The 16,565-nt window shown below is 52.3% G+C and overlaps 2 protein-coding genes across 2 annotated transcripts; both read right to left on the bottom strand.

The window, feature by feature from the left end:
• Positions 1-5,554: 5,554 nt before the first annotated feature.
• Positions 5,555-10,951, bottom strand: Mcidas (multiciliate differentiation and DNA synthesis associated cell cycle protein). Its single transcript, XM_051183062.1, is given in 7 exon segments — positions 5,555-5,968; positions 6,128-6,238; positions 7,756-7,998; positions 8,446-8,538; positions 10,408-10,499; positions 10,652-10,748; positions 10,835-10,951. Coding segments are annotated over 7 exon segments (1,167 nt in total).
• Positions 10,952-14,050: 3,099 nt separating this feature from the next.
• Positions 14,051-16,305, bottom strand: Ccno (cyclin O). The gene is made up of 3 exons (XM_051183061.1): positions 15,919-16,305; positions 15,219-15,404; positions 14,051-14,568 (listed from the first exon to the last, which is right to left on the bottom strand). The coding sequence occupies exons 1-3, from the start codon at positions 16,303-16,305 to the stop codon at positions 14,083-14,085; spliced, it is 1,059 nt and encodes a 352-aa protein (XP_051039018.1). The 3' UTR covers positions 14,051-14,082.
• Positions 16,306-16,565: the final 260 nt, after the last annotated feature.

Genomic DNA, 16,565 nt, shown 5'->3' with positions numbered 1-16,565 from the left:
GGAAAGAGGAAGTAAGTGGCTATAAAAGCTTTTTCAGGGCTCTGAACCCACTGTGCTACTCTGCTGCTAGACAGAGATACCAGAGTTCATTTAGCCAGACCCGTACATGGTGCTGAGATAGAGCCCAAAGGAAACTGCAAAGTTGTGATGAGAGCAACAATTTGTCAATTGCAGCAAACGTGTCCCTCTGGTGGGGACACGGACGACAGAGGAGGTTTGCATGCGAGGGGCTGCTTTGTCTGTGATTTCCACTCAATGTTCCTGTGAATTCAAGATTACCATTTAAAAATTACACACATTTTGCTTGACATAGTGGCAAACGCCTTTAATCCCAGCCCTTGGGAGGCAGATCTCTGCGAGTTCAAGATCTACAGATCCAGTTCCAGGACAGCCAGGGCTAAGCTGTTACACAGAGAAGCCCTGCCTCCCCCCAAATTACATACCTTTCAATCAATCTTTGTCTCTCATGCACGCGCACGCACACACACACACACACACACACCACAACCTTCAAAAATAGGAAAAGCGAATTAAGCTATACAAATGGTGTAATTATTATCATGATGCCTCTGACTCTTGGAAACCCCCTTGTATTTAGGACACCTTTTACAGCGCGGGCGTGTCTTGTGGTATGGACAGGAGCTGCTATTGATTGTCCCCCAGGGCTTTCAATTTATTGGGGGGGGGACCAATTATTTCATCCAAGCACCAACACTTTGCCACTCAGCCCCTAAAACAGGGAAGGAGTAAGGCTGCAGGTCAACTAATTGCCCATACCCTGGCCTCCGTCATCCCACACCCCACAAACCAACTGTGCATATGCGTGGAAGACTTCACTTGCTTCCCTCAAGCACATATAGTTCTAAGCGTCAGGGCTCTGCCCACTGCTGGCCAGGACCTGAAACACTGCACCACAATCCCATTCCGAAATGGTGCTTACCGCCCGCGTTCTATGTTACCAAGCTGTGGATCTTAGACTCATCAAAATGGCCACAGACCTCTCAGCCCCTCAGTCCTAGGTGTAACCTTCTAAAAAGATAAAATAGAATTTCTCATTGGCTTGGCTTGCATGAAGAATCTCTGGGAGGATCCGACAAGGTAACAATAATAGCACAAAAGGGAAAAATGACCATTATCTCATAGGAAAAAAAGCATTTGACAAGAATCTAAAATATTTTCACCATAAAAATAATGTTAAGTGTGATTAAAAAAAAAGAAAGAAATAGAGCTGAACAGATAGATGGCCCTTTGAACAACCTCGCAAGTACGAGAACAGGAAAAGGCCAGGCAGGCATAAACCAGGAGACAATGACAGGGACCTCTGGAGCCAGCTGGCTAGCTAGACTGGTAGAATTGGCAACCTCTGTGTTCAGTCGAGAGACTCTGCCTCAGTGCATAAAGTGGAGAGCTACTGCGGAAGAGCCCACACGGGGCCTCACACGCATGCACACTCACATGTGCCCACAAACAAGGGAGGACACAAGGATGGAGTTTGAAAACATCATGGTACTTGAAAGAAGACAGCCTCAGAAGCCCACACATTGTACGATATGATCTCTAGTACATATTAAAAGTCGGCAAATCTGTAGAGACAGAAAATCGACTAGTGGTTTCCCAGAGCCAAAAGACTGGAATAAAAGGGTGGCTGCTAATAACAGTAAGATTGCCTGCTATTCTGACCTCTCACAGAACTAGGTATCCATCTGTATTTACTTTCAACCATGGAAGTCCTAGAAATAGTTGAAGTTTCCACATCCTATAACTAAGGGCAGTTTCTACTTCTTCCTTGGCTATTTACATAAACCCTGAGCAAGTCTATGGATTTCTTTTTCCGGTACACACGTAATCACAATTAGTTGTCATATCTGATTTACCTAGTATCTGGTTATGCAACTTCAAAGTCAATATTGGAAATTGTTGCTACCTACACAGGTTTGAACAGGTATCTGTGTAAAGGATGGATACACATCTTCTTAAGAATGGTTGAGTCAGCTGGGCAGTGGTGGCACACGCCTTTAATCCCAGTACTCGGGAGGCAGAGGCAGGTGGAGCTCTGTGAGTTCGAGGTCAGCCTGGTCTACAGAGCTACAGAGAGAAACCCTGTCTCAAAGAACAAATTAGTTTCATAGCTCAGTGAATACTTCCCTCCATGCAGGAAAGGGGTTGACCTCCTCCACCCCTGTGAGGAAATGAAGCTGATGAGAAAACCCCCTGACAGGTTTCCATGTCACTCTGGATGACATGTCTTCACAACATCTAGAAAGGTCCTGGTGACCCCCCCCCCCCCGCTCAGTGCCTACCCCCGAGTTCACTCAGCCTCAGTCCCACTAACACCCTTATTGCCCACCAAGCCAGGCTCCTCTTCCCTTTCCTCTTCCTTCTGCCTAGGCTACACTTCACCCACATAGCCATAATGCTCATGTGCTCATGCTCAAGCTCCTCCGGCCTGTTCAAATTCTCTTGTCATGTAGTTTGTTTGTGTGTTGTTTGTTTGTTTGTTTGTTTTGGCAGATGCAGGGGATCAAATCCTGGGCCTCGTGCATGCCAGGCAAGTTCTATACCAGCTGACCCACACCCCAATCCCTCAAACGTTACCTATCACAGTGACCTTTCCTGACCAGACCACTTCATCTAAACCAGCTACCTCCTGCTTCCCCCAAAGTCACCATCTGCTATAAACTGAGCCTGTGTCTCCTCCAGACTCCTCTGTTTAAGCGAGTCCTAGCTCCCAAACTGATTGTATTTGGGGGCGGGGTAGATTCCAAAGACACCTACAGGTTGCAACATCAGTGATAGGGTTAGAACTCTTTAAGAAGAGACCTGAACTCTCCCAACCACATCATCTTTCCAGCAACAAATGGGGTAGGCAAACCAATGAGAGGGAACTTAGGAGCCACCACCTTGATTTCAGACTTTCAGGGCCCAAACTGTGAGAAATAAATATCTGTTGCTTACGCTCCCTGCCGGTCTCGTATGTAGCCCAAGCCAAGAAAGACTTTCTCCTCTTCACCCTCCTTCATTTTCCTCAAAGCGCTTAAATAAGTGTTTCCTGTCAGCTACCTCTTCCCAGAAAAGAGATTACATATTCCGTTTTCGACTGTTTTCTTTGAATTTGTGGCAAAGAGATTCCCATCAATTTTCGACATATACGATAGAGGAAAGAATCTAGTTTTTAGACTCTACTATGAACTTACGCAAAGTTGGTCTTTTGTGCCATTAGTTCAAAAGAGAGCGATTTCCCATCAAAGCTGAAGGATGCCTGGACTGGGTGTGTTGTTGTACAGAAGAAGAAGAAGAGGGCATGGGAAGTCAAGATGGAGTAGGGGATGGGGCTGGGCCTGGAAGGAGTTGGGGGAGGAAAAGGGTGAATATGATCAAATACACTGTGTACATGTATGAACTTGCTGGTCACTAGCATTGTGCTATAGAACCACAGTATGAGAGTCAATAGCACTATGATTATTTAAAATCTAGGCACAAGAGAGAAACGAAACGTACAAATACATTCTACAGTTAGTGGTCACTGAAGGTAATTCAGTGTGAGAAGGCTGTTGTTGATCACGATTGAAGGTAATTCAGTATGAGAAGGCTGTTGTTGATCACGATTGAAGGTAATTCAGTGTGAGAAGGCTGTTGTTGATCACGATAGGGTTAAAGAGTTTTTTATTTCATTTTGGCTTCGTTGTTGTTGTTGTGGTTTTTATGACCCTGGTCTGTGAGTCCATGGTGGGGGTTGGAGGCAGAAACTTGAATAGCCCTCTCTTCCAGTCCGGTTGTTAGACAAAACATGAGGAAATGTGGTCTATTCTATCCATTTTTTGTTTCCAAATGGCTGTTTAAATACTGATAACAGGACACAGGACAGACTGGAGGCGCGGGTCCCGCCGCCTTCACCCACCCACCTGCTGCCCGATACCCACTCAGATTGAAGGCAGCTCTCACTGAGTGCACTGTGTCTGGAGGCTTGCCCAAGCTGAGCCCAGGGGCCGGGGGACCTCAGGGTGAGAGTCACATGTGACATATGCTATTCATGTCATTTCAGAACAAAGTGGGAGAAGGAACTAAAGACAATAGGAAGAGGAGGCTCAAAGCCAAGCTCCCTAAATTTTGCTAGGAGATGCAGCCAGATAGGGCAAGTGAGCGGCCCAGTTTGTGTAGTGTAATCATTTCGGGCTGGAGAGATGGCTGGGCAGTTAAGAGCGCTGACTATTCTTCCAGAGGATCTGGGTTCAAATCCCAGCACCCACAGGGCAGTCATAACTGTCTGTAACTCCAGTCCCAGGGCTTCTAACATCCTCACACAGGCATACATGCAGGCAAAACACAAATGAACACAGGAGAAAAAAATTACTAACATTAAGAAAACAAATAAACAAACAAAAACGCCCTTTCTTCTTAACTAAGTTCTGTTTGGCTGCGGCTGTTCTGTTTGCACTGATAAAACTGGATGCATGGAGACATTGCCATATAAATCTTTAAAAAATCATTTTATTTATCTGCCTGTCTCTGTGTGTATGTGTTGTGTGTGTGTCCCAGAAGTGTTCAGGTACCCACAAAAGGGAAAGGGGAATTTTCTTGTGTGTGTGTGTGTGTGTGTGTGTGTGTGTGTGAGAGAGAGAGAGTCTGTCCTAGGGGCCCACAGAACTCCAGAAGAGTTTGTCAGATCCCCTGGGACTGGAACCACCGAAATGAATGCTGGGAACTGAACTCCAGCTCTCTGTAAGAGCAGCCCTGTAAACTGCAGAGCCAACTGTTACACATCTTACCAAAGTATGGGGAATGATTACTTAAACAAACGTGTTTGGTATCTCTGTTCTGCATCAGCATTTACCTGATTGTGTAGCCTTACCTGTTCTCTCTTTTCTTCAACTGAAATAAAATGTTTCAGTAGTGACACAGGCTCACTCCAAAGACAGGGAAATTGAGTAAGATATGTTGAAACCCTCATCTAGATATCAGGCTTCTGGGCTTGGAATCCTTAAGTGACTGGATTGGATGAGTCCAGGAAAACCCTTTAGTAGGGGAAATCTTTTCTTTGCCCTATTCTCCCATCTTACAAATCTGGCGCATTCCACCACTTTAGAACACAGGTAAAATTAGCCAAGTGTGGTGGTGAATACCTGTGATCCCAGTGCTCAGGAGGTGTGAGCAGGAGGACCCGGGTTCAAAGCCTGAGGGTCAGCCTGGGCTATGAGACACCTATCTCAAACAAGTAAAACTCAGAGCGCTAGGAAACAAATACCTCTAAGCTGGACTGCGGTGTGTGTGTATTGTAGCAATGTGCATTCGTGTACACACTCGCAACACAACTTCACTGAGAAACGGTAAGGAGCAGACGGTGCTCAGGGGCAGACCTCTTCCGTGCACAGTGCACAGGTATCACCGGTTCAGGAACATTTTTGTTCCTGAAAAAAAATATTTTTAGAATGGCATTTACTTGCAGAGACTTCTGGAAACCAGCTGTGGGAAACAGTTCTAGCTGTTCCCACTGGCTCGCAGATGCTGGCTTCCGTCTGGAGATGGGGGCAGTGATTTAGCGGAACCGCTCCCCTGCTCAGCTGGGGACCCAGCGGAATTTGTAACCCCCGGTGACAGTCCGGATGGTGAAGGCTTTGCCTTGGGGGAAGGCGAGAGTTCGGATGGTGCTGTGGCTGCGGATGGACGTGCTGAAGGAGCCGCCCTCCTCCAGCTCACCATGACCCGGGTTCAGCGAGCTGGCGCTGCAGTGGGTGCGCAGCCCTCGGAAGGCGCCGTGCAAGTTCCTGGGCTCTTGCTGCAGCCGGGGCCGCTTCGGGTCGCGGTTCTGCAAGGCTTCGTCGCAGCGCTGGGAGATGTCCCTGAGGATGGCGTCCACTTCCGAGCAGCCCTGCCCTTCCTGCCCCGCAGCACAGAACAGCTCCTCCAGGCTCCTTTTCGTCGTCGCCTTGACCTGGAAGGGTTCTGCTGGGGACTGCGTGATCATCAGCTTCTGCAAAAGACAAGAGCCCTGGAGCCAGGAGGACTCGCCTGGAGCCCCGCGTGCGCGTGCGCGTGCGCGCCACACAAGGGACACCCCGGGCCCCAGCACAGCACAGGCGCACTGCTGCAGTTCGGACTCTGACGGCGCCCCGCGGGCGGGTCCACTCACGTCCAGCACCGAGGCCAGGTGCCGAGTCCGGCTGGCCAGTTCTTTGAGCTGCACGTTCCTCTCCCTGAGCGAGGCGATCTCCTCCAGTTTCTGCGTCAGCGTCACGTGCAGCTGCAGTAGGGACAGCTAACATCAGAGAGGACACAGTGCTGGGCCTACTCTTCAGGGATTAAACTCAGAACCCGCCCGACACAGCATCAGGACCGAGGACCCACGGGCCTGTGTTCGCCTGACAGTTGCCAATTATTTGACTTAATTAAAAAAAAAAAAAAAAAAAAACTTGGACTGGAGAGAAGGCCCAGAGGTTAAAAAACAGACTGCTCTTCCAAAAGACCTGAGTTCAATTCCCAGCACCCACATGGTGGCTCACAACCATCTGTAATGAGATCTGCTGCCCTCTTCTGGCCTGCAAGCGTACATGCAGGCAGAACATTGTATGCATAATAAATAAAACCTTTAAAACAAAACAACAACAAAAACCGAAGTAGTTGTAAGAAACTGTATTTCAGTTAAAGTTTAGCTGCCCCGAGCTGACAGCTGGGGAACCTTCATGGGATCGAACATGTGGATGACAGTTATATAGCTTGATCTTGGGGGCTAGGGGCTGGCAGTGGACCGGACCTATCCAGGGTGCACCAACTGGCTTTTTGGAGCCCATTCCCTATGCTGGGACACCTTGCTCAACCTTGATACAGCGGGGAGAGCTTGGCCCTGCCTCAACTTGGTATCCCAGACTTTGCTGACTCCCCAAGGGAGGCCTTACCCCCTCTGAGGAGTGGATGGGGGATGGGGAGGGGGCTGGGAATGGGATAAGGGGGAGGGGAACTGGGGTTGGTATGTAAAATGAAAAATAATTTTTTAAAAAGAAAAAAAACATTGGTGTGTTGTTGGTGATAGTCAAGTACTGATTTGGACAACAGGCCTGTCTAGGTTCTCCTTCTGAAGTTCAACCACCATAAGTCTCAGTTTGTTTATCTATAAAATGGGGCTAGTGAGGTTGTCTAGCATCTGTGTTGTACTAAATGAGAGAAGAAAGTAAGCTGATAAGCATAGAGCTGGGCACATGGGAGACTTTCCGTAAATATTGTTAGTACTATTACCAGTCTGGTGGGAACTCTGAGAAGTGATGTACACCTCTAATCCCAGCACGGGGAAACTGAGGCAGGAGAATCAGGCGAGGCTGTGTGTGCTACATGGTAAGTTCAACAAAAAGAAGGGGTTGGGAATGTGAGCTCTGTGTGCTGGATATTTACACATGAGGCCCTGGTTTAGATCCTCCCAGTACTCCGGAAACTGGAAAAGTCGATGCATGTCTGGAGGATCGGGAGTTCAAGGTCACCCTCCTCTATATAGGGGGTTAGAGTCCAGCCTGGGAGGCAGGAGACCCTGACCCTAAAAGAAAAGAAAGCGGATGAGGAGGAAAAGGAAACGGAAAAGAACGAGAAAAGAAAGCCTGGTGGGTGCAACGTCTCGATGTAGCGAGTTCAGGCCCAGTTTGGGTCACTGGAACAATACTGTCTTCCAGGACCACTGGGCCACACAAGTGCACCCCAACCCTTACAACTCCCAGCTGTGCAGTAGAGCAGGTCTTGTCCCCACCCCGAGAGCCCTGCCACCAGTGTCCTCACTTGGTTATTCTCTATGAGAGCAGTTCCCAGAGCCCTCTGATTCTGGTCGGCCACCTCCTTCCAGTACTGCTCAGTTGGCGGTGGCGGCAGGTCTGGAGCACAGGGCGGTGGGGGCAAAGGCTGCGGAGACCCCAGGGCAGGTGGGTCCAGCGATGGGGAGAGGCAGGACCCCAGAGACGAAATGTCGCAAGGGGAAAAGGGAAAGTCACCGTCTGTCAGGAGAGGTGAAGTCAAAGGATGAGTCTGGGAGAAAGCAAGAGCTGGATTGGCTGCCTCCAGGTTGTGCCCAACTAGCCACAGAGGCAAGATGCCACCCAGACATTGTGTTTGTATGAATTTTTCTTTATAATCCAAAGCCTATGATCCCTGGTCTGTCTCCATCTGTTGTTCATACACAACTGCTGAGCTATTCTGAAAGGAATCGGACAAACTTCTTGGGGCCTGGGAGCCACACACGGTTTTGTCCCTCTCTAGACCCATGTTATTTAACTTCTGTCCCACCTCATCCCCAGAACCCACACCGAGAAACACACAGCCTAAAGACCACAGTGACATCGTTTCCCCACTGCAGGGAGAGGATATCCTCAATTAGGGATAGTCCAACCCCTTGACTAAAGAGGGGCTGGCCAGTGACAGATTGTGACAACGACAGAACCTGAAGTATATGATTTTGGTAGGTGATAACCCTACTGTCATTTAACGGCACTTGCCTGCAATGAGATCATCCACGGTGTCTCTGAAATTCTGCAGGTTGAATTCTTCTTCAGTTTGCAAAGAGTGCTTCTAGAACAAAGCAACAGTGTGAGCCCGTCACACTGAGTCTGGGCTTCAGAGAACAATTCTAGACAGACAGATGTCCTTGAAGGTTCTAAGGTTAGTCTGCACTCTGGTCCACAAGCAGAACATTTAAGCTTTGTCTCCCCCACAGAACAGTAGGTTTCCTTTCCGCTGACAAGTGTGAGCTCTGCTCCTGCAAGCCTCAAATACCACAGGCTCAGCAGTCCGTCCCCCACCAGCCCAGCTGGGCATCCTCACAGGCGGGTACTCGGTAGCCATGCTGACTCCTTTCCATATGCTTTGTGTGCAACTCCATCTTAAACCACGCCCACCCTTACCTCTAAGAGCAGAGAGCTTGGACTTAACACCAGCACAGACACCAAGTCCTCCGAAGTGTAGGCTTAAAGTGTCAGCCACGTTAGCCACACAAGGAACAGGGAGGGTGGGGCTGTGGCCAAGGGGCCAGGGGGACTATGGAAAGGTGTCTGTTTAAAGGACTGTGACAGCCATGGTGGTGGTGATGGCGGTGCATGTGTGTGTGCGTGTATGCGCGTGCGTGCGTGCGTGTGTGTGTGTGTGTGTGTGTGTGTGTGTGGTTGTTGGGTTGTTGTTTTGTTTGTTTTTTGTCTCTTTGAAAATTGGAGTTTGCTTTTCACCTATGGTGGGATACACCTCCATGATGCCTGACCAGGATTCCCAGGTCCCCGAGACAGAAGGAAATGGTAAAAGGCTGTGTGTGGGGGGGCATCTTCCTATTCTCTTAAGGGATGGACATTTCAAGTCAACCACCGTTTCCTATTTACATAATCTCTTAGTGGGCCCTCCCACCAGTTGGAAAGTATCAGGGTCCACAAGTGGCTTCTTCCTGTTCCTTCTGAGAGGGAATCCTGGAAAAGAATTGCCAAGGCCTAGTGACCAGGCTGGCAGAGCCATTCCTGTTTGATGTCAGGCTTCCCTGGAGGCCAGTGTTAGAATGGGGGAAGGGACACCCACCAGAAATGTCTACCAATTCCACGATTGACTCTTATCTTTGTATTAATCGTGTTGTTCTCCCTAAAGCCCTTCTTTCCATATATTTAGGGGAATCGAAACTTATTACCCTGACTCTAACCTTTTTTCTGACCCTATTTTCAAAGTAACAGATTCCCTCATGGGGGGGGGGAAATGGGAACATATGACCGCAGCACCTTTGGACATTGAAGACTCTGGGTCAGGTAAAAGGGCGGGCCCCAGGGTTGCCTTTCTTTATTTCAGCATCAGAACTAGAAAGAATCAAGCAGGTATTGCAGGGTAGTGGTCACTTGCTGCCTTCAGTCCCTTAATCTTAAGGTCACCTGTCTTAAGAGTCTGTTTCTGGGCACCCCCTGTACCTGTGCAGCGACCTCTCTGCAAGCCCGGGTGAAAGGAGGGAAAAATCTCTCTTCCCCAAGACGGCAAGGGACTAGAATGTTGGGCACCAGCTGCCACATGTCCGTTTCTGCAGACAGAATGTTTTCACCCGCTTGTTTATTGAGTTCTTTGTCCTTTTCCCCTGTGACTTCGACACTCCTTTAACACCCACGAAATGTAAATGGTTCCTGAGGGGCCCGAAGTGGGTGACAAGCGACAGTTATTCTGTGGTTCCTCCGCCCACCGGTTCCGGACTGCCTTGTTAGTAGAATGGCAAAGGAGCCCTGCAGAGAAAGTTGTCCAGACCGGCGCTGAACTTAATCACACACTAGGAGGAAGGAGAAAATTGGGACCTGGGGTGCTTGGCGCCCCGCAATATGCGAATGTGCCTGCGTCCCCAGTCCATCTTGAGACCTTTGAGGAAATAAACCCACTGCTTGCTGTCGGATCTGCGAGTGGCCAAGCCCCAAGCACGGGAAAGAGTACCTGCGAGGCGGAAGAATCACCACTAGGCGGCGCTTCGGGGCCAAGTAGCGAGGTGCAGTCTGCGAGGTCCTGCAGGTCTATGGTGCTGAGGGCTGCGCGGGGAGACCGGGAGACACGCGCCCAGCGAGCGCTAAGCTTCTCTGCCAGGACCTCGGAGCCCGGGGGGACAGGGGCTGCGGTCCCCGTGTGCCGCACCCACCCGGCATGGATAATGGAGGGGTCGTGCAGGTGGCTCGGGGCTCACCTGGCAGCGCGGCAGGCTCCGAGTCAGGGCGATCCTCGAACACCGACACCGGGCTGTCGCCGCCGCATGCCGAGAAGGACTTCCACGGAGGGACGAGCTAGCGGCACAGAAACGGGGGGCTGAGGTCAGCGTCCGCGCGCAGCTGGCAGACTGCGCGGGGCCAGGGCCGCAGAGCATCCCCACCTTCCTGTCCGGCCTCCCGGGCTTGCCCAGGGGCCGCCGCGACAGGTCCAGCATCCTGTTGGGGCAGATGCTGTCGAAGGCCCGGCGCCCGGCTGCGCCGCCCTCGCACGCCTGCATCCTGGGCTGGCGACCCACACCCGGCGCTGCTGCACCTGCCGGGGCCTGAGACGGGGACGGCGCGCGCGTGCCAGGAGCGGAGGGAGGGCCTCGAGGACAGCGCTGCGCCGGAGGGAGGGAGGGAGGGAGGGAGGGGCGGCTCGCGCCTGAGCGCCGGAGGTGGCGCCTTCAGCCCGGGACGATCTGCGCGCGGCCGGAGGCGTTAACCAACCTGGCCACCCGGCTTCCCCCGGGAGCTGCGAGCGAGCGCGCGAGCGCGGGCCAGGCCCGCCAGCGCCCTTTGGCGCCGCGACATCCTGACTGTGCCAGGCGAAGGGGGGAGGGTGGGGGAGGGGACCGGCCCCTAGCCTTCCAAGTTCATGAACGGCAGGGAGTTTTCTTACCACCCCAGACACAAAAAACGACTGGTGACGATCGCCAAAGGCGGACTAAGAAAATTCCCCAGCAGGTTCTGGAGGGCCTTCCCAGGCCAGCCTCCAGACAACAGAAACTGCCCTCCAATCGCTCGTTGTTGCCCACTGTCAAGAGCTCCGCTCTAGACTAGATCCTGGCATCCCCCCCCCCCGGGGAATGGCGCCTAAGCATATTTTTAAGGATCAAGGAAAGTGCCAGTGCTGCGGCAGGGGGATGACCGCGAGTTTGAGAGTAGCTTGGGCTACACACTGACTCATAGGTCAACCCGAGCTAAAAGCCTGCCGGGGGGGGGGGGGGGGGGGAAGAAGAGAAAGGAAGAAAAGAAAAAAGTGGCATTGACTTCGGTCCCTGAAAACCTCTACTGTGGGCATTTCCAAATCCCCCGACCCTCGTGGCCGCTGGCTGTCCTACATCTGTCCGTCCTCTTTACAGCTGGCCTCGGCATGAACCTTCACGGATCTAAAGTCAGCCCTCTCCCTGGAAGAAACATCTTCCAGAATTTGAGTCTACTAGAAAGAGGCATAGCTTAGAATAGGCATCTTTGACCTTTGGGTGAGGGGACCTTTTCCAGGACCACCCAGATCAGTTCAATGTAAGCAAGCACCAGAAATAGGCATTTAATCGTACCTTTCTAGCTTTCATTTGCACCCATTAGCCGAATTAAGAATCAAGATGTGCCCAGCAGTGGTGGATAGCGGCGAGGAAACTGTAGAACATCTGTGTTTACAGAGGCTGAGTTGAGGTGTGTATCTGAGACGGTGGAGTTGTGGGGGTGGGGAGGAAGCCTTGGCTTCAGTGTGAGAACGCACAAGGATGTGGATTAGACTCTTCCAGACCAGATGCGCCTTTAAGAAAAACAGACTCCCGCCTCAGCAGAGTTGGGAAGAGGAGTCGGTTTTGTGTGTGCCCGGTAGCTAGTGCTTAGATAAGTTAGGATTTTGTTTTGTTTCTTTTTCCAAAGCCACCTTTTCTACTAAATTTCCCATCACCTGTCCCTGGCTCTGTTCCCTAGTTCTGGAGAATTTAGGAGACAGCATGGAAATGTCAGAGGGGGTTGGACTCTTAGACTCTAGTGACATGATGCTGCCAACCCCAAAGCCACTGCTTCCCGGGAGGGCCAGACCTCTAGGGTCTCCTTGTCACCTCAGCTAAGTGCGCCAGATGGCTAAGAGTTAACAGGTGGCTGGGGCCTCATCCCCTCCTGTACCGTGAAACTGCAGCTCCTCCCTCCCAAGGAGAGAGCTCTAGGCAGTTCAGCATACCCAGAGAGGTGGGACCCAACTCCCAGAGGACTGTGGTGGAGGAATGCAAAGGCTCTAAATTTTGGACTTTTCATTTTATTCATCATTGACTTATTCTAAATGCAGAGGTACAAAGTGGAATTTCTTACCCAAAACTTAAGTTTTCAATCATACAAATAAAAACTCCGAAAAAGAACCCACAATGCAACCAACCATATGTTCACCCTAATTCATTTACTTTGTTTTCCTGCATAATTTCTCCCAGCCCTGAGCAGACTACCACTGTTTGTCTCTTGGAGACTCTGTGCTAGGAGTGATCATTTCACACAGCTGTTCATTTAATCACTCTTCTACCCCACCACCACACACAGAGCATCTCAGCCTCACACACCCCCCTCCACTGTGGCCTTCGAGGAAGTTGAATTTGCTGCAGGTGGTGGAGCCTACAGCTGATAAATGGCAATGTCTGAGGAGTGTGACAACAATCTGCACCACAGCAGCCCAGGAAGCTTCCCATTTCCCAACCAAGTCTCCCATCTGAAAGCCGAGTCCTGTAACAAGGCCAGAAGCAAAAAGACAAAACAGTGCTGCTTTGCAGAGTCCAGGAGGACTAAATAGAGAATGAGTACCTTCCACAGAAAGAAGGCTTTAGAAGAATTTCCAGAAGCTCGAACAGGAGAAGCTTAGCAGTGTGGCTCAGGGTAAGACTCATGGACCACATTGCCTTTGAGTCCTGTGTCCCAGTGTCTGGAAAGCGAGTCAAGACTGCTAGTAGCATTGTTGAGTGAAATAAAAGTCAAACACATACAGGGTAAGTTGCAAGTAGTCAGTATATCCTTTATTACTATCACTCCATTGTTACCCTGGGTGGGTGCAGCAGTGAACTGAGCCACGCATGTAACTGCAGGGAAATGGCCCAGGTTGCAACAGCTGTCAGGGTATGCAAAAACTTTCGTCTCTTGGGGTGCACCAGGGGTTGGCTTTTGTCTTGCGCACTGCTAGCATGCCTACATGGTCCCCAAAGTTTCCCAGGTCAATGAGTAGCAGGCACTGTCCATCTGGACAACACAGACTACAATGACTTCTAACTCTGTCTCACGCTCCTTGGGCCACTGCACGGGGGGGAGGGGGCTCGGCCTCCGAACTGGAGGGGGTTAAGATACAGATTGCTGAAACAGTGGCAGATAAAATCATGCTGGATTGTTTTCACGGAGCTGCTAACCACAGAGTGAAAAAATGTTGGGGGAGCCCAGGACAGACCCTGAAGTCCACAACCCCTTGCTTGGCGTCACCTGCAGAAGGGCAGGGCCTGACAACAGCAGCTCCCCGGCTGTCATCTTGCCCTTTGTGTACTGCAAAATAAATATTCCGTTATTGTACACTATTTACAAGCAGGAGTCCTGAGCCTCTCTTCGGATTGATACTGTACACTCTCCTGAAGGCATAGGGGATAAAAGAAACTCAAGGGTGTGCTTTTTATTTCCAACTCTGGGGCAGGCTGCACTTCTCCCAGATCTGGGGAGGCAGCATGTGCGTCAGAGAGGTCCTGTTGATGGACACGAGCAGCTGCAGCTTGCCTAGGCAGTCTTGCAGTGCGGCCTCCGGGTGCTCTCCCAGGCGAAGGTCCAGCGGCTGAGGGAGCTGCAGCATGCGATCAGCCAGTGCCAGGCAGCAGATGGCCAGTAGGGAAGGTGTGTAGTTAGTGAAGGCGTAGTCGGCCAGGCTCAGCTCCGCCACTCCCCGAGCCAGGGTTTGAGCCTCTAAGGCTCCAATGACCTCAGCCTGCCCCGCCTCCACTCGAACGTGAGTGAAGTGCTCCAGGAAGAAGTTGATGGTGGGCGCACCCAAGCTGAAGTGCAGCTTGTGTAACACGATGCACTCAAGGTTGCACAGCTGCTGCCGGGAGAAAGCGCCGCCGCACAGGGCCAGGAGCTGCTTCACGCGAGGTGGGTGCACCTCTACCTGCAACAGAGTGCGCCAGTTCCAGTCTGCAGGCTCCGTGGGCCCCAAGCTCGCCCAGCCTTAAGTCAGGGAAAAGCTGGGATTTGAACTTTAGATTGCCCTCCAGCTAGCCTCACATCCTCCCAGGATTCCACTCAAACTACACAAGGCTGCTTTTCAGTACAGCCCAACTTTAAAAAGTGTGTGTGAGTGAGTGTGTGAGTGAGTGAGTGAGAGTGTGTATGCGTGTGAGTGTGTGTGTGAATGAGTGTGTGAGTGTGTGTGTGAAAGTGAGTGAGTTTTTTCGAGACAGGGTTTCTTTGTGTAGTCTTGGCATTTCCTGTGTATACCAGGCTGACTGGCCTTGAACTCACAGAGATCCACCTGCCTCTGCTTCCCAAGTGCTGGGCTTAAAAAGGCGCTCGAAAGATTTTAAAAGCATGTTCCTCAAGGACTTATAAGTTCCACAGAGCTTTGGGTGGGAGGCTGGCTACAGCCTATCTCTAAGAGGTCTGAATAGTGACTCTGGGTGAAAATACATAAAGCTAAGGAAGGCTATGACGACACAAATCTGCGAACATTTGTCTAGGTGAGTCCAGCCACCCAAACCTGAACCATGCGCGACTGGAAAGAGGTTGGCTCCAAACACATCCCACCCTGTACGCCTGTACCTGTTTGCAAGCGATGAGCAGACAGGTGACCCCGAGCAGCTGGAAGCAGTCCGCAGCTACCGGGGTGGTGAGGAGGAAGCGGTCCAGAGTGTTCACCGTCAGGCACAGAGACTCGAATGAGAGGCCGAACTGGCGGTGGACGGGTAGCAGCCAACTGAGCAGCTTACAGCGGGACTCTGCCGTCACCTGCCGGGAGGGAGAGCGACGCGTGCTGCAGCGAGGGGCAAAGTTAACCAAGGTAGCTTCCCCAAGGGAGGTGGGGGGGGGAGGCTGGGGGCATTGAAAATCGGGAATCACACGGGAGTGCGGCTCTGGCTGAGTCTGGGAGTCCCAGGACGCCTGGGCTCGCGCTAGGTACTGTGCGAGGTACCGCGGCAGGGGTGGAGCAAAGGTCCACTTGCAGAGAGATGTGCAAATAAATCCAGGACTCCTCTGCACTCTAGTAATTAAACTCCTGTAACCCCACCCCACCAGCCCGCAACTAACGTACAGACTTCAGCTATCCACACCCCAGCCCCACTTTTTTCCGCCCCAAGAGTGAGGTCAGTGGCCCAATCCTCGAAGATCCTTTTTGCTCCGAGTGATGGCAGGTCACTCGGGCTGCAAGGACTGGGCGCTGCGAAGCGCAGGCACCGCAGCGAAGGACACAGCCTGCGAGAGGCAGAAGCGCGGCGGGGCCTGGCTCTGTCAACCGCCTCACTTGTGGCTGCCGCGCCAGCGACTCCCGCGGGTGGAAAAAGCTCTCCCGCGCCCGGCGGAAATCGTAGCAGCTCTGGCCGTAGTCTCGGAAGGTCTGGAGGTCTAGCGCGGTCAAGGGCGGGCCGGCACTGAGTGAAGAGCTGCAGTCCCGCGCCGCAGACGCCGCAGGGCTGTCCGCGCCGTCCGAGCTGGAGCTGGGGGACTCGAAGAGGTCGCAGACGCCCGAGTCTCCCGGGAGCGAACACGCGTTCAGCGGCCGCAGCGGCTCCTTCCTCCGGAGGCGCGGGCGCCTGCTCTTCTTCACCGGGGCGCGGAGGTTCTGACGGCTGTCCCTCCCCCCGGCCCCCGCGGCGGGGCTGGCCGGGCTGGCAGGACAAGGGGTCACCATGGTACAACCGGGAGCCGCTCTGGCACCCACAACGCCCGGCTGCGGCGGGCCCCGAGCGTCGGCGCGAGGGGTGCGGGTCGGATCCCGGCGGCCGCCGCGCTGCCCTAAGTACCCGGCCGAGCCTGCCCTCCACCACTCCCCCGCCTCCCACTGGCTGAGCCCTGAGCCGCCTCGGGGCAGGGCCACTCCCCTCGCGTGCGGGCAACGCGTGGCCCCGCGGTGGCGCAGGGGGGAGGAGGCGTTGCAACTCGCGCCTCGCA

The sequence above is a fragment of the Phodopus roborovskii genome, unplaced genomic scaffold (genome assembly GCF_943737965.1).
Source record: "Phodopus roborovskii unplaced genomic scaffold, PHOROB, whole genome shotgun sequence".
Classification (NCBI taxonomy): Eukaryota; Metazoa; Chordata; class Mammalia; order Rodentia; family Cricetidae; genus Phodopus; species Phodopus roborovskii.
The sequence above is the reverse complement of the archived record's forward strand: the minus strand, read 5'-3'. Positions and strand labels throughout refer to the sequence as shown.